Source organism: Centruroides vittatus, unplaced genomic scaffold (genome assembly GCF_030686945.1).
Source record: "Centruroides vittatus isolate TY-2023 unplaced genomic scaffold, ASM3068694v2 contig_4, whole genome shotgun sequence".
NCBI lineage: Eukaryota > Metazoa > Arthropoda > Arachnida > Scorpiones > Buthidae > Centruroides > Centruroides vittatus.
Genome location: NW_027122214.1, coordinates 3,568,398 through 3,587,480, shown reverse-complemented (window position 1 = coordinate 3,587,480; position 19,083 = coordinate 3,568,398). Strand labels below are relative to the sequence as shown.

The window sequence follows — 19,083 nt, the reverse complement described above, 5'->3', positions numbered from 1 at the left end:
AAATATATGCTCTCCACCTCAAACTAGTAGTGGCTTGCTCATGTACATCATACTTTTCCTTTAACAATAGAATCGTGCCAGTCATCTATTAACTGCTTTCAAGAGAAAAGTTTTGAATTGAAATAACACAACTTCTGGTTTTGCATCAGAAATTCGTATATAGTTAAACTCGGGGCCTCCTGCCCTAAGCTTTTCACATCTAGTCTTGAATTTCACCTATGTAACTCTATTTTTGAGATTAAGGAAAGATGGATAGGTAGATGAATTACAGTGGAAATTTATAGGTCTACAATTTTTTCAAATTGCAGCCCAATAATCATGGTAGGACACTTTTGTATACAGGTATATAATTTTTTCAGATAACTGATCACACTTGGTAGGAAAAGAATGAAGAGATAAATACCTTATATAAAATAAAAATATTAATTTTAATTCTAATACATTAGTAAAAATGGTGAAAGCATAAAAATTTAATGTATATCAGTGATTAGAAATAATGAAAAAATTATCTGTTAAATGGAATGAAAAAATTTCACAACATATTGATGAAATTTTGAATTCATAATATAAAATATACAATAGTAAAACAAATAATAACAAGATAACTCAATAGTGTGCCTAAAGAAAATCATCGACACACTTTATTATTTAAAAACTTGATCATTTCTGAAATTAGTAGGCTCTGAAGTTCATCTCAGTTGATCAATTTTTTGGGTAATTGATTTTCAGATAATCAATGCTCTACTGTAATTAAATTTTGATCAGTTTTTAATAGAAATATGATATATGAAGTATTTTTTAATTTTAATTTCTTTAGATCTTAACTTTTAAAATTTCATTATCAATTTCTAGAATATGCACACATGATGAAATTGATATAATTGCTTTTTTCTTTTTAAATTTGAACTATTACAATATTTACATTTGTTTGATTGATTGATCATGTATTTAATTGTATAACAAATACTCATTGTAGATAAATAAGTGGTCAGAATATTAATTAATACAAAGCATTATAATCAATACAATGTTATATGCATATACTCTGATTATTTTCATATGATTATCTTTTGCTGTAATTCCCAAACTATGGTTATCTTAAAATTATAGATGATAAACACCATAAAAACTTGATATTATTAAAGAAATACAAACTAAAATCAAAATTCCAGAAAAAGTTATAAATTTAATGAACAAACAAACAGTTTTCATAGCTTTAAGCAGTCATCTTCGGTTTACAAAGAAAGTTTGGAAAGGTCAATTCTTTAAAACAAGGAAATGTTGTCTGATTGGATGTTGATATAGCAATGTTTATTGGAGGAAAAGATTACAGCACTTCAAACAGGAACTTCCATACTTGAGGAAGGGTGTTGCTTTCCCTGTAATTGATGGCTACATTTTTCAGATGATTTAAAATTTGACATTTGAATTTTATGTTCTTTTTTAAACTTTATTTATAACCTGAAGATGATGGCTTAAAGCTACTAAAAATGCTTATTTATTAAATTTATGACTTTTTGCTGGAGTTTTGGTTTGGATTTCTTTATTAAAACTATATTTTTTCCCAAACAATAGCGCTCTGATCAGTTCCAGTAGATAAAAAACAATAATCAAAAATATGGTGGAATCTGTTTAATATCTTTGGGACTCATATAAAGTGTAACAATTAATTCATTCATTGGAATAACTCAAAAATATACATCCTAAAGAAAAATCTTTTATGCCAAAATTGTTAGACTTTAATGATAGTCACAATATGGTGCTATCAATTTTGTCATAGACGGTGCTACAATTAATGAAAATGGAGAATTTTTTTCATTTTCTTAAATGGGAATCCTATTTTTATTGCATATTATGATTCTACTCAAAAAACAAACAAACTTTTATTTTAAATGTTTTTCTGAAAGACGCACTTATTAGAAGTTACTCGCCCTAGTGTGTATGATTGTCTTTGGATATCAGTGAAGTCCATTGTGAAAAAGATAAAAAATGCTTAAAAAATCATTAGGAAACTATTATTTGACAGAATCATTCTTTTTCTTGTTCAAATAATGAACTGATACAAAAAACTCATGCCAGTGCATTAAAGCCATTAAGCTTATGATAGAAATGTTGCTCTTGATTTCACCAAATAGTAATAATTTCTAATGAGTTTTTTAAAGTCTTTTTCATTCTTTTTATAGTGAACTTCACTAATATACACTGACCTGTGCACGTGTACTGTGGCTGCTACATAAAACTGTAAAGGAGTCAATGTCCGATCATTAATTCTTGTTTTGGGGCGTTATTTTTATTTTGTTCTTTTCTTTTTCTTGGTTCCTTTTTTTGTTGTTACGGACAAACTCCCAAGCACCAATGACCAAAAGAACAAAAAAACGAAAATTTTTAACTTAGTTTGCATCGTTGCCCGATCCTGGAACATCATCCTATGTAAATTAGACAGTGCGGAGCTACACTGGATGAACAATTAAAAGCGGAACAGCCAGGACCAAAAGGAGAGAGAGCTTCAGGTGACCAAGGTGGTAAACGTCAGTGATAAGTTCGAGGAAATTGTGTTTGGCTGTACACTATTTATAGCTTGAGGAGGAGATAAAACGTTTTCTTTATTATGAGAAAGCTGTACAAGATTTTGATATTGTCTGTGGTTTGTGGAAATTATTAGTTTTAAATAAAGTCCTGGTCTGGTACTTGCCTCATTATTATGTAACCTATTGTTGTTTCCGAAAACGGTGAGTTACATAACTTCAAATTCATATAACTTCTAAGTGCACCTTTTGGAAAAAATGTTTCAGATAAAAGTTTAGTTTTTTATGTGGAATCATAATATGCAATAAAAAATTGGGATTTTCATTTAAGAAAATGAAGTTGATCTCAGTTAACAACTGCTACTTTACAACTGGCTAATATTAGACAAAAATAAACACTGCAAAAAACTAACAAACCAGCAAGAAAATTATACACAAAGTGCAAGCATTTTTGCCTGTGTTAAATGGGCATCGTCAGGCAACAAACTGCTGAGAAGACACAGGATTGCCAAACACATGTGTAGGGGGAAGGGGTGTATGGTGTAAGAAGAGAGGAAGAGGGGTTTATATTTTGTAGAAAAACTTCCAGGCAGTGGGGAAGGAGTCAACATTGCAATAGCTTATGCTGTATTTATAGCAGGTGGCCTTGTAAATTTCTACTTGTTCTAGATGTTTAAGCACATGTGATTTAGATTCGTAATGAAGGAGGTGTGCTTCATGGACCATCCCAACAATAACCACCTGTCAGGCATCTACAGTATCCTTACCATTAACCATCATTACAACTGTCATCTGCAATACATAGGTACCACATCTCATCCATTACATATCTGTCTCAAGGAACATCAAACATCTATCAGAAAAGGTTTAAACAATGTGGCTTTGGCTACCTATGCAACCGACCCCAGCATTCAGGTGGACTTCCATGAAACACACCTCCTGCATTATGAATCTAAACCATATGTACTTAAACTCTAGAACAAGTGGAAATTTACAAGGCCACCTGTCATAATGTAGCCATAAACTATTGTGACATTGACTCCTTCCCCACTGCCTGGAAGTCTTTCTACAAAATATAAACCCCCTTTCTCTCTTCTTATGCCATACACCCCTTCCCCTACACATGTGTTCAGCAATCCTGTGTCTTTTCAGCAGTTTGTTGCCTGATGATGCCCATTTATCACAGGCAAAAATGCTTGCACTTTGTATATAATTTTCTTGCTGGTTTCTTAGGTTTTTGCATTGTTTATTGAAGTTGACTTCATTTTCACTGATTGTAATCTTGTGGCGCTCTTAAAGTCTAATAAATTTCGTGTAATTACTTTTTTTGTAGAATGTGTGTTTTGAGTTATTCCAGTGGATTGATTAAACATGGATCACCCTGTATATGATGATGATAACTGTTTAATAATAATAAGTGGAGTAAGAAATATGATTGTTATTAATTACTAGTAATTCATTCTCTATAATTGAATTTACAAATGCCAGCAATTTAAATTACTTACTGTATGCAAATAGCAGTTTAAACAGTATGTTTAACACTAAACTTTTGTTAAGACATGTAACAATTGCACATTGTTAGCCATATTTTTAGGCCAATAGTACAAAAAAAAATTACTATTTGTTGGGCAAATAAACATTTATAAGCTAATAATATACAAAATTTTCATTGACCATTGAACAATGATTAAAACAGATTTAATTTTATGTAGAACTCAGAATTTTTGAATATGTTTAGAAACTTTATCTTCAGAAGCTACAATCATTAAAACAAATATATTACAAGCAAAATAAATTGAATTTAGAAATTTAAAATAGCATTTGCTCTTAACATTTATGTGAAGTGTGTATGTAAATATTATAAAATGTTCATTTCACTATTCTTCGTTTATTTTAAACAAGTAAGCATTTTAAGCATCATTAATTTGTCAGGCCCAGACAGGGTCTGGACCCTTCTCTAAACATGCCAGAAATATATTTTATTGTAGAAAAGACATTATATAAAATAGAAGTGACATGAATGTAAATAATGGAAGTCCTGAATGAGACTCAAGCATGTGTGTTAGAATTTTAATCAATGTCAGGCCAGAGAATTTGAACCTTGACTCTAATGCTGATGGAACAGATAAAAGTTAGGAAAAATGGAGAACAGGATATTTTTAATGAGGGGAAAAATGTCATGTTACAGTCATTAAAATTCCTGGATGGCAGGAGAGAAAACATCATTGTCTAAAATACAAGTGAGAAGGTTTTCAAATTTTTAAAGTTTGTCAACATCCCAGACAATAGATGCAGTGTCAGGTGAATACCAAAGATTGATCTTTCTTGTGACTTGATCTGGTTTAATTTCACTTGAAGACAGGAAAGGAACAATCACAAGATGATGAAAAGGAGTAGGGACCGATCAGAAGACAAAATTCAGAGATAAAATCCTTTAAAAAATCCCCAAATTTTAAGGACAAAGTCTGGTTTACTTTTCTTAATTTCACAGCATAAAATTAATCATTTTTTCATTTTTTTCTGTGCTTGTATCCTGCTATTGTTGTCATTGATGTGTAATGCTGTTGCATATGTTTTGCTGAACCACAATGATTGTCACCTGTCCTCAGACCAATCATCACACATTCCATCTCCGGACTTGATAACAACACATCTGGGGGCTGCTGACTCATTGAGAGGCTTTGTCGAAAAAGAATTGAATTCTTAGATCATAGTCTGAGTGCGCGTCCTTCATACAAAATTGAAAACCTTCAGTTTTACCAAATGGGTTTTATTGTATAGGTGCTTTGCCTCAGTGTTATCTACCACTCCCAAATACCATCCCTTATTCATCTTGACATGATTTTGAAATTGTTTTTTAGTAACCTCACAAATTAATTATTTGGAAGGCTCACACTTTAATAATTTTGAATTTTAAGAATACATTTATTTGAATAGCAAATATTTACATTCTTGAAAAACTTTACCGAGCTTAATGAACTTTACTGGAAAAACATTTAGAATAGCTGAATAGAGAAATGGACATTATTTTTATAATTTGGAAACAGATTTAATATAATTTTTTTAGGATAAATTCTCTTGTTTTCTTTAGATTTCCATATGTAATTTATATCAAGTCATGGAGGCACATACTATCAATATGATAAAGCCAGTAAAAACTGCTTTAAATAATTTAAAATCAGGAGATTGTTTTAAAGTCAAAACAAAACTGTGCACATAAACTACAAAATTTTCATTTGCATGTACTTTTTATAAAATAACTATCATCATTAGGCAAATTAAACAAAACAAAAGAATTTTAAAGTGATGGTTTAGAACATTATTATGTAATAGTTTTAGTTATTAATATGCAAATAATTATTGAAAATCTTAAATTATATTTTTTAGCCAAAACTGTTACATAATAATACTCTAAACTGCCGTTTTTAAATTTTTTGTTCTGTTCGATTTGCTTTATGATTGCTTTTGTTCTGTTCGATTTGCTTTCGATTTTTTTTTCATCAAAATTATATGCGGACAAAAAGTAATTTTGTAGTTTGTGGATATTTTTGCTTTGACATTAAATAATTTAACATTGAAAGAGGAATTTTTTTAGCATTTTTTATCAATGTAATCTATTTTGTCTTTATATATTTTAATTTTAATGATTGTAGATTCTGAGGCTGAGAATAAGTTTCCAAAAGCATTTTTGAATGATTTTGGAAACTAAAAATTTTTAACTTTTATGCAGGAGTGATTTGTTTATTTCTTAATTGTATAGGTTAGAATTATTTTAAAAATATTTCTTAACATTCTAAAGGTGTAATAGACGAAATTAATGTCATAAAGAAGTTTAATACTAATATTTTCTTTTGTAAATTTGATCTAGTATGTTAACTATTTACCTAAATATCACAGAAATTAAACTTTGAGAATAGGAATATAAATTTTTGAAACATCTTTCATAAGATTAATTGGAAAACAGCTAAAACAGCTATGATTAGATTAAATTTTATATTTACATAGATTGGTCTGCTAATTGTTTTAGAACAGTCCATTTCAGTCATAATGGGTACCATATACTACTTAGTCATTATTTAAAAAAGATTGCTTATTTAACTTATTTATAGCAGTAACAATATAATGTTAACAAGAACATTGTCTGAGTAGAAATTATTATATTTACATAAATCATTAGTTAAATGGTTGATATCTGAGATAATTTTATATTTCCATTGTGAAGTAAGGATTTGGGATATGCTAGAACATTATTTGATTACTAAATAAATTATTTGAAATAAAATAAAATGAAAACCCGATATCAAATATTTAATGTCTTACTATGAAAATTTCAGATTAGAATTTGCTGTTTTTAAATCAATATTTCCTTAATTTATGTATAAAAGTTTGACAAAAACTTTTTCATTGTAATAAACCAAACTTTAAGAATATCATAGTGAAGGAAAAATATAAGTTTTGTATTGTCATATTTAGACATTATCAATTGGCTTCATCATCTGCTTGATGTCTGTATGCCTTTTTAGAAAGAGAATTTTTGAAACAATAAGATAAATATTTGTAATCTCGGTACCATATGTACAGTACTTGGACAGTTGTTGTATTACATATGTATTATACTATTACGTATGCATTATATAAATTATACAAGTTTAAAATAAATATGAAAGCTTACCTTAAAATACATTTGAAAAGTTATATTACATGTAAAGATGTTTTTGCAAGGGGCTTTGAACTTAAAGAAGTCAGATATAAAAAATTTAACATTTTTGATACAGTTTAAAAGTCCTGTACAAATTACACTCAACATATATCAAAAAGAATCATTTTCTTTTTGATATATGTTGAGTGTAAATTGTGGTATAAAAAAAAGTAGGAGTTATTATGTTATAATTGAGCTGAGCAAGCAAAGCTCATTTCTTTACACTCAAATGTCATTGGATTTAAATAAAGTATGAAATCACTCGACCAGTCTTGATGAAATTTAGTATGGATATAAAGTCCAGTTTGGCAAATGTTGTAAGCTATTTAGAATCTTTTTTAAGATCATGTCATTGAGGAATATCATGGAAAAACTTTGCCATAGACTAAGCTGGAATTTGGGTATTTAAAAAGTGTGTCCAGCAGTTCAGTCTGTTCATAAGCATAAACAAACACACACTATTCAATTTTTGCTTGACATTCCGCAAACAATTTATTGTGACAGTTGAGTCTAAACTCCAGCTTAACACCTCTATATTTATTTGTGTATTTGTAAACATTGTTGGTTGGTAACATAAACTCAAAAGCTTAATGCAGTTTGTATGTAATAAAAACTGTATTAAGTCATTCTAAAGGCAAACTTGAAAGGAAACAAGTTTTTAAAATCAATCACTAAATCAGATATCATTTTTGTTTTCAAATACACTAGTCATCAAAAGATTGGTGAGACTCAATTATACCAACTCTAGCACTGTTCTTGTCATCATTTGTTATATTTAAACATTTATTTTAATTTGAATTCAATGTAAATAAAATCTAGATTTAAGCATAAATCTTGCTCAGCTCAGTTTGTGGGCACTGAAACCAATGAATGCAATCCTAATAAAATTAGGACTAACTGTATAAACATGCGTAAACCAAAATGAATAGTGATAGTGATGGGTGTCTGCAGAGGAAGGCAAGTGGTGCACATGCTCTCCCCTGGAATTGAGTAAAATATTCCACAAATTATAATTGTAAAAGTGATTGAGATATGTAACCTTACATCCTTGACCATTGGACACTTTGATACAATACTGTATTCTTTAATCTACTTATGAAAAAAACTCAAAAAATTAAATAAATAAAAATTTATTGATGTAATTGTCTCCAAGCACTGCCCTCTCCCCATGAAAATTTTCTGCAGATGTTCATGATGGTAGTAATTCATTAAAACATTTACATGTTGAAATTCTATCTAAATATATAAAATTACATGTCCTAACTGAATGACTGATTGATTCATCATCACCCAGAGCAAACTGCTGAACCTAAAGAGGTGAAATTTGGTACACGGTTAGAGTATGCCATGAGAATGCACACTAAAGAAGGGATTTTTGGAAATTCCCCCACGGGGTGCAGAGGGAGAGGATTAAGGCTTAACCTGAAGAACGGCTTCTACTGTACTATATTAGATGTGATTTTTTGTTTTTAATAGTAATAACTTAATTTCCAAACGTACAATATTTACCAAATTATCCAAATTATTTGCCAAGCAACGCCGGGCTCATTTGCTAGTTAAAGTATAAAGTTCTATTATGAATGTCTGTTCTATAATTAAAGTTTATTCATACTTATGCAATTTCAAGAGAATCAGTACAAGGTAAATTGGATAATTTATTAAGCAAAAGATGTGTAAATTAGAAATTCTTTAATGGCTTGACTTAGTATATTAAAAGTGGTAGCTCATCTAGGCAGTCAATAGTATATAATTATTTGAAAGTTGAAGAAAATTAAGAATGTAGCAGTTCATTTTCTTTTATAATCGAATCCCATATCATTTTTCGTGAAATATATACATGTATTATTATTATTATTATTATTATTATTTAATAATCAATTAAATACAAATTAAACTTTCAAACTTTATTTTTATTATTTTTCAAAGCACATTGTACAGATTTTCTTGCTGCATCCTATAAGCAAGTGTATTTCATAAAGCTGTTACTGTTCATGACATACACTAACAACTGTAATGCACATCATACCTAAAATTTAGTCACTCAAAAATAAGAAGTTCAACCATTAAAATGCATGCAGTTGACAAGGCTAATTCAATGGAAATTCTAAAACTGATATCACTTGTATGTGAGACTGCATGGGAAAAATAAACTGCTTTTATTCATTGTAGGAAGCAGGCATGGTTGTGCTTTTTCTGTGTATGCTTCTTATCAACTTAAAGGTAGATAATAGGGCTTATCTTGTAGCAGTTTTGAGAAGAAAAAGAATTGCAGGAGTCTGGCAGACCAATGATACCAGTTAAGCAATAATCAAACATTACTGTATAATATGTAAACTAAATTTCCATTCTTGTGAATGGAAGCATTTTAAGTAGTTGACAATGGAAGAAAAACTTATTTGTTCTATTAAAAAATTTTTAAATGGATTTTTTAATTGTAAGTCCATGCTCCAGTTTTTGGTTATTTTTAGTTGATAATGATTCAGCATTCCCAATGTTTATACATTTTCTTTATTTTTTTTTATAGACTTTAGCTTGTAGGCATATAAAAGATCATTTAATGCCAATTTATAGAAATTATTTTTTTTTGAAAAACTTTAAAATATATTCAAATTTTAAAATTGATAAATCTTTGATAAATTTTTCTTGTAAAATATGCAATAAACTTTGCTCTAAAAAGTATTGTTTTTTTTCCCATAACATTATGAACTACAAGGACTTAGAAATCAGTTGTCAGTGACTATATCTAGCTTTACTCTTAGCCAGTTCCCTCTAATTATTTCCTTGGGTTCCTTAACATTTGTCTTTTTGTCCTACCCACTGAAATTATTACAATAAGAAATATTATGGAATTATAAGTGTTGAAAAATGTGAATAAAGTGTGATCTGAAGAAACATTATTTTGTAAACAATCATAGTCTGACTTAAGTTTTTCTTATTAAAATTTTATATAAAATCCAGTTTGTGTAATTTAGAATACAAATAAAAATAGTCCTCAATAATTCTATGTTCACATTCAAATTTCTGAACAAAGTCATATAATTAGTTATTTTTCATGCTTATATAAATAAAAATATTGTAAATTTTTAATAGTAATCAATTTATGATGATCTTAAAATTTATTATAGTTTGGAATTCTTATGTTAACAAGATATAAAAAAATCTTAAATATTAAAAATTTATATCAATTTAATCTGTGTTCACACTATCAGAGCAAAAACACTCTTACATACTTATTCAAACATGTGTCAGTGCTCAGGTTAGATGAAGCAAAAGGTAATTTATATTACAAATACTATTTAAAGCATTTTTAATTACAAAAATGCAACACTCCATCAAAATTCTATTGTGATATAACAGTCACGAAGTGTCCTTAGTTATAATAATTGGTTTTTCGAAAAAGTTAATACTTGTCTCAAATCCATATTGTAAATGCATGTTGTATAGAGCAAGGAAATCTACAAAACAAAGTATATTGTACTGAGTGACTGTAATTAAAGTCCTCCTATTCAATGTTGTCTAGAGAGATATTTAGCAGCCCAAATGCAACCAAATCTGGTATGGTGATATTTCAGGATATGCAGAAGACATTTTTATAAAATAAATTATTAATACAAAAATTCACTTCTACGGTACTTTTGGCATTGCAAGCAACAAACATTTTATTTTATAAGACACTCATGCTATATAGAGTAATTAGTGATACAGAGGATACTGCTCAGTGTGTTTTTATTTGAAAAGTGTAAAACTTGATGGTGATGAATTGATCATAATTGATTTTCTGTATAGTATGATACTGTCTTTTAAGGTTGCCAAATCAGCCAAATTAGTACCAAAATTCATTACTCACTAGCTTGTCTTCACAATCAAAAATCATACAGATTAGCATCCAAAGTGCTAAAAGTACCATAGTAATAGAACAAAAATGCCTTCTGCGTGTCCTGAAATGTCGTCATACCAAATTTGATTACATTTGGACTGCTAAATATCTTTCTATATAATTAAAGTAACTCTATTTGATTCTGTGATCACCCATTAAATTATGAATGGTTTAACAGCAAAATATAGTGGGCAGTGAACACTTTGACAATGAATGAATTTGATTGAAGACCTGTTATCATTTAGAATCTACTGTTGTTGTTGGAAGTGTGAATGCAGTTTTATTTGAAATAAAATTATGCTTATAGATCTTATATTATACCTCTTGTTTTAAAAATCATTTTGTTTTTTAACATATTGAAACTTTTGAAAATTCTGTAGATTTAAAACAGAAAGCAATATAATTGAATAATTAAAATTATTAATATAGGTGCATGTGGTCACAATCAATTTCGCTGTAGTGATGGAACTTGTGTTCAAGAGAATGCTCGTTGTAATGGAGTGTTTGATTGTCTAGACGGTTCAGATGAAAGAGATTGTGGTAAGTAAATATATACAATAATACTATTTTTTAATGATTAAATGATGAATTTTATTAAATTGTTCTTAGATAAAGTTACACATGTCTGTAATTCGACTGATTTTATATGCCCTGATGGAACCTGTGTTAATCAGACACAGAAATGTGATGGAAGATCTGACTGTAGAGATAGTTCTGATGAAACTATTTGCCGTAAGTAAGCCTATATTTTTTTACACCAACATACAATAAAAGTTATGATAATAAAGAAATTTAGGGATGTTTTTAGAAACATCTGAAAATTATAATTTAATGCAACTTTAAACTTTATAAAAAGAAGTTTAATTAGAAAATACAGCAATCCTTTTTGTAGGTTATGAAAATATTTTTAAATTTTCAGTTATCTTGTTCCTATTGATAGAAACTATAAACTGTTATAATCTCCAATTTTCTGACTTACTAATGCAAATATAAACAAACCTTTCGAGAAACAAATTATACAGTTTAGATTGTCACTATTATTACTCAAATTTTTTTTAAATTTAAAAATCTTTAAAATGTTAAGTCAAACTGTCTTAAGTGATGATACTTATTAAATATATATATTAATAATTTTGGTTAAAGTTTACCTAGGGAACCCCAATGGCTGCACTTCCGGTAATCTCGACAGCATGTGATATTAGAAATTCATTGTAGGTGGCGCAATTTTCAAATTACACTATCGTATGTAAATTTCCTTTTTTTGCATGGCAGTAAGACTCCTGTGTGTGTTATTTTTAAATGTTAAATTTGAATCAATTCACAAAACATTCTATATGGGAATGTTCAATTTGGTTGATGTTCTGTAGTTAGATTTGAGGATGGCAAATAAAAGCAGTTGAAAACGTTCATTTCACTAAAAATTATCCGCCGGATTAAAAATGTTTTGCGGATAGTATTGCATAAGTTATATTGATAGTTATATTTGTTTTTAATTATATATTATAAACTTGAATTATACTTTTCACTTCGGAATTATTAGACAGTATAAATGATATGCTTACACGTTATGCAAGAATTCGGGTTCAAATCTTATTCAGAGAGACAATAATTCGGAACATTTCTAATGTAATTCAACCTTTATAAGTCTTCTAATAATTCAAATGATCAAATTAAACAAGTTATATCTAGTAATTTTCATCAAATAATTAAATAAAAATTTCATTTATAACTAAATATCATATTGACTTTTTATTATGAGTAAACAAATCTAAGTAATAAAATAAGATTAAAATATTTACATACAGATATTTATTTTAGATAACTGTCATGTTCAAGAATTTGTCTGCAATAATGGTCAATGTATTAGTGTAAGGCAACGTTGTGATCGTAAAAGTGATTGTCCAAATGGAGAAGATGAAGCAGAATGCAAAGGTAAAATTTTTATCAGATTTTACATACTTAATCCTTTACACATATATATAAGAAAATCAATTAATTATATACAATTATAGGTTTTGTTTGTAGTTCTGGTGATATAGTATGTCGAGATGGTTCATGTGTAGATAGTAGCAAACGTTGTGATGGAAAAATGGATTGCCCAGGTGGTATTGATGAAGCTAATTGTATTCCAGGTCTGTTCTAAGCTTTAATATAATTTATATATTAAAATTAAAATTAGTAAAAAATTCAGCATTTAATTATGATAAGTTTTAGTATCAATTTCTATTTTAGATTTAAAAAGTGAATACAGTTAGTTACTGACTTTATTAATGTGATTATAAAACTTTATGAAGGAGGTTTATTTTATCAATATAATTTTTGGCATGATTAATGCTGATATTTTTTTGAGTTTCAAGTTAGTTATTAAACTGACATTTTCAAATAGTTAAATAGCCATTATCAGATTTTGGAATATAAAATTTAAATAATAAATAAATTTAAATTTTACATTTTAAGACTTTGTAATGGCTGTGCAATTAACTGAAAATATTGGTTATTTAAAACTTTTAACTGGTTTAGTAAAGTGTGGATTATTAATGTTATGGTTATTGATAAAGAGGAATTAAACATTATTAATACTGTTCCAATATTAGTTATAGACAAATACAAAAATTTAGCTTGTCAATGAATGTTTTCAACCTTACTCAAGGTCTGCTTCAGGTTAGAGTAAGAACAAATTCTTACTCTAATCTGAAGCAGACCTTGAGTAAAGTCGAAAACGTTTGTTGGACGATTTGTTAAACATTTTTGTTACCGGACATAAAGGTTCGTCAAGGTGGTAAAAAATTTAGTTTATCAATTACTAAATAAAAGTAATTGTGTTATCATTTTTAAACTGAATTTACCATTCTAAAAATAGTGTTACATTATTTAAGTTTTATTGCTTAAATTGATGATAAAAATGTTTTCCTTATAAAAAGAAATAGTTTTTATTTGAATAAAAAAATATATATATTATAATTTTCTTAAATTTTTTTTTTTTGCTTTTTATGTGAAGATTGTAGACATGACCAGTTTCAGTGCTCTAATGGACAATGTATTGATACAAAGTTGCAGTGTGATAGAAAATATGATTGTGCTGATGGTTCTGATGAACAGGAATGTGGTATGTCTACTATAACAAAATTATATTTAATTATGCTTATAAAAATTTGTTATATTTTATTTTCAAATATAAACAAACAGCTTAAGCAATAAATCAAAATGCTCCAAAAAATCTTTAACATGCAGCTTAATTTTGCTACCAACTAACGTTTTCGGACAGTTCCACTGACCTTCTTTAGGTTCGAACACAAAAAAACTTCATTCAAAATAAAAGTTCTTTTTCTTAACGGAAAAATTCTAGAATATCTTTTAAACAAACAAATCATCTAGCTTATCTTTTAAACAAACAAATCATCATAGATTCGAATGCATCATTTTGTTCTTTTAAATTTGCAAATCCACCGCTTTCCACGCCGATGCTAATTTAAATGATTTCTGAAAATTTATGGCTTGCCCTTTTTCGTTGTATTTATTAATTTACCATGCTTCTGTATATTTTAGATGCCTTATGTTTGCAACTTTTTGTATAAGTTCTGCTTTTTCCCAGTCAACCAAAACCTCTGTTGGTTCTGCGATCATGTAATTTGCTAATGCCATTACTGGTTGTTCATACCTAATATCCCTTTTATGCTCTTTCAACCTTTCATTAATTGATCTTTTTGTGGCCCCTATATAATAAAGTTCCTTTTGGTGCCTTTTATTGTGTAATGGTATTCAGTAAACCCCTGGAACCAGTTTTTTGTCTAAGGGTGCTTTGTCATTTCTTAACATTTGAAAAATTGTAGGGTTCCTCTTAAAGGCTATTTTCTTATTATTTACTATACCTATTTTCTTGTATATGCTGGTTAGCGGTGCCCTGTACTCCATTACGGTGAACCCCTCCTCTTTCTTCTTCTCCTTGCATTCAATATCCCTATTCAAAACAGTGCTTACTCGACAGATAGAAAATCTTGTTTGTCAATTACTCGCAGTTCTTTGTTTTGTTCATATATATAGGGGAAAATATCTTCATTTTCAACTGCGTTTGGCACATTTAACAGAATAACTCTGGGGAGCCTGCCCATAGATGTTGAGCATCTGATTTTGTCTTTAACATGTGCAATATTTTTGATGGCATTCATAAGGACCTCCTCCTCTTTCTGACTGCCAACCCAGATGCAAAATCCATCATTTCTCACATCCTTTATTGCTTTGACTCTGATTCAGAGTTTTTGAGGTTCAATTGTATCTAGAATTGTGTCTTTAACTTTTTTGATATCCGTTTTGCTTTGGGGGTCCACGTTTTCTTTCGTGTAAACCAGGACAGCATGGCTGCCAACAGTACCCTTTCTTTGCAGTTTTCTGTTTAATGACTTATTGACCACCCTAGTAGTTGAGCTTGGTTGAATTGGTCTATTACTTTTGGTTATAGTGGCATAGGTTGGTTGGATCCTCTGTCCATTACTAAATACTAGTGGGAGGCTGGGTTTTGTTCTGAGTTCCCTAAGGATTCCGTGTATTTGGCTGACACAGCTATGTAGCTGTGAAACTCTTTCCCGGATCTCCTTATGCTCCTCTATCTTTAAATTTGACCGGTAAGTTTCAGGTACCAAGTCAAGTATTTTTCATAGGTGGGAACTTGCCTCTTTCAGTATTGTGTTCTCTATTGGCCCAAGAACAGCTGGGCCACTTTGTGAGTCTTGTGTGTTGTTAAGTTCGGCTTGAGATTGCACACTGTTTGATTCCATTATTCAAGAATAGGTAGTAAGTCACGTTCAATTGATGTCAAAGCAATCACTTGAGTGGACAAATGTATTAACAGTTACAGCAATGTCCCAACAATACACGCATAAGTACACAAAATTATTTTATATATAGTTAGCTGAACTATATTATGCTAATTGCATGAAGACTATTTAATTTATTCCCAATTAACTATAAGGTACAGTACCTACTAATTAAGCTAGAAATGCATTTTAATGAATAAACAGACAGTTGAAACTGTTATAAAGTCCATTAGAATCTATATAAATAAATAACAACTAACCCGTTACAAAGCTATACATCCACCAAAGCCGAATTATCAGGCTAGAGTCGGCTATAATAATAAATTTCCTCCAGTTCCAAATTATTAAAATTGTTTATTTAATTTAATTATAATTATTAAGTTTAGTAAGAGATGGCGCCTAACGCCAAGCTCTAGTGCCAAATTGTCTTATTAATTATTTATTTATTATAGCCGACTCTAGCCCGATAATTCGGCTTTGATGGATGTATAGTCCATTAGAATCTGTTAAACGGCCGTTAAAATCCGTTGTAACTCAAAATTTTGAAATTTTCCAAAGGTTGTAATACTAAATTGTTTAAACCTTCGTAACTCGTTAAATTTTTATTTTACCGCCATCTAATTTTAGGTATTTCTAAAACTGCCCTGCTTTTGACGAACCCCCTGCTGCCACCCCCGAAAATTAATCCCCCTTCCACTAGGTCCGATCAAAAATCCAAAACTTCAAAGTTAATTAACTCTCCTCCTAATTAATGTAATTAAGTAATTTTCATACTGGTAGCTTTGGAATGATTAGCTGTTTCCAACTATGTATTACAAAAGGTCCTGGCACAAAAAGTTCTGTGAAAAAATCCACTTAATTGAGGAGCACAAACAAGTACAACTGTAGCAGCATGAGCACCTTTTTCAGGGGTACCAAATAAAAGATAGTGTTTTTATTGAAAATGAGAAAAAAAATGTTATGATTGAATTAATAAGTACTCTTATGTATCTACTGTATGTTGAAAAATAATCAATAGTTGTCCTGCAGTTTTTTTTTGTATCAAAAGTTATTTTACTTTCATGGATGATTATAGTTTTATTTAACTAATTAAAAATGTCATTCAGGGTATTTTTTTTTATCAAAACCATTTCTTACAGTTTTGAATGTATCAAAAAGTTACTTGAAATTATCCTTGGATACATTCAAAACCATAAGAAATGGTTGTGGACTGTAGGTTTACTCATAATAGTTATGGAAATGATTTGCATTTTAATCAATTTCAACATTTATTAATATGAAAAATAAAACTTTTTTTCATCATAGTGGTAGTGCTCTATGTTAAAAAAAAAGTTTTTTCACTAATATTGCTCAAAGATGCTCTAATGTTCAGCCAAATTATTGTAGTGCAATGGTTTTAAGAGACACAAAGTAAAGCTTGAAATCTTTTATCTGACATTGCTTCATCTAAAATTTCCTGTATTTGTAGTTTGTGTAATGTGAACTTTATTCACATGTTGAGTTTTACTGTCAAATCTAGTTCCAGTATTCTTAGTCCACATCTTTTTAAAGTTTCCTTTATTTAAACATTTTATTTGACCTTTGCTTATCAAGCTGGTTCCAGCTGTATTTTTATGGGATTTCAAACATTTTTTTCAGTCATTTAGCTTTCAAAAATTCTTTATATAGAAATTAAGTTTTGTTAAATAGGGACATTTTTAAATGTAAAAAGACATATATTATTAATATTTCAAATATTTCACAGTAAAATTAATTGAAAAGAGAGATTTGTAATACAGAACTTTACAATACTGGAGTTTTACTTCTGCATATGTTTGTAGAAATACCAGATTGGTGAGTTGGATAGGATAATTGGATAACATACTTGCCAAATATGAAGCATTTATGATTCGAGTTCTATTCTAGGTCATTCTTTTTCCAAACATTTTAAATTAATTTAATTGTTTCTAATTGGTAAATATAATGATTGTTAGCATTAACTGTTTCTAGTTCCATAGTTTCATTAGACTATAGTAGTAATTAATTTTTAAAAAATTGTAGAATTGTAGCATAAAAATTTTTCAATATTTGGTTTGTGTATTTTCAAAAACACGTTCGTAAAAATTAATTTGTTTATAAAATTATATTTCTGTGTAGAATTCTTTCAAAATTCTTCGTTTTATTAAAATAATAATAATTGAATTGCTGATACAACTGTTGATAATATTAATAGAAATATGTGTTACATAACTGTAGCATCTTAGAAATTATATCATTTGACGCATCCTGATTTATACACAACACTTATTTCATTATTCAAAACATTATTATTCTTTATTGCTATAATTTGCATATGATGAAGATATATAGCCTTTAGAATTAACTTTATGTCTAAGAATAAATCTTAACCTAAATTCAGCTTTAGTTCATTCAAGTTATCCTCCCTAAGTAAATTTCATTTCAGATGTAGACTGGGATTATGTTTGCTTCTCCTGTCTCTAAGTTATACAAGTATATCAAACAATTCCTGTTTTTTTTTCTTTTTGGTTTTTTCATACATAAGTCTGATTTCTTTACAGCTATTCTATAAATTTCTTAATTTTCTTATTCCATAAATTTGGTTTTGTTTTGTCCATTAAACCTCAGCCTTCTCTAAGGAGACTTCTAATTATTGATAGGATTGTAATAAGCTCTTGATCTTTCTGAGAAGTTATTTCATTCTAACTATATTTAAATGATACTGTTTATGTTTTGACTACTGTTGGTACTTTGATAAGAATTTCACGATCAAAAACAATTGTTTTTTCTATTTATATTAGATAAATCTAATAAAAGATAAAAGTAGATTCAAAGCATTTTTAATGAAATGTTAAAAAAATTATTTTAAATTACAATCCATGTTTCAGATGAATGTAGACCAGACCAATTTCGTTGCACAAATGGACAATGTATTGATGCAAGCTTGCGTTGCGACAGATTGAATTATGACTGTACAGATGGATCAGATGAATTCAATTGTGGTAAGTTCAGTTCTGTGAATCAGATATAATTGCCTAGTATTATGATGTTTTTTTTATATAATTTTTAATGTTTTTATAACTGTAATCTATTTTGGTAAACAAGTAATGAGAATGCTGCTTCAATGGCAAAGGTTGCAAAAGTGTATGATCATGTATGATTTTATGCAAATGT

At 28.8% G+C, this 19,083-nt stretch overlaps 1 protein-coding gene across 1 annotated transcript in view; it reads left to right on the top strand.

Annotated features, from left to right (window-relative positions):
- Positions 1-19,083, top strand: part of trol (terribly reduced optic lobes) — a 160,193-nt gene that overhangs the window by 57,998 nt on the left and 83,112 nt on the right. Inside the window, 6 exon segments of the mRNA XM_067271538.1 lie at positions 11,531-11,641; positions 11,711-11,833; positions 12,920-13,033; positions 13,114-13,233; positions 14,100-14,207; positions 18,798-18,911. Coding sequence (XP_067127639.1) covers positions 11,531-11,641; positions 11,711-11,833; positions 12,920-13,033; positions 13,114-13,233; positions 14,100-14,207; positions 18,798-18,911 — 690 coding nt within the window.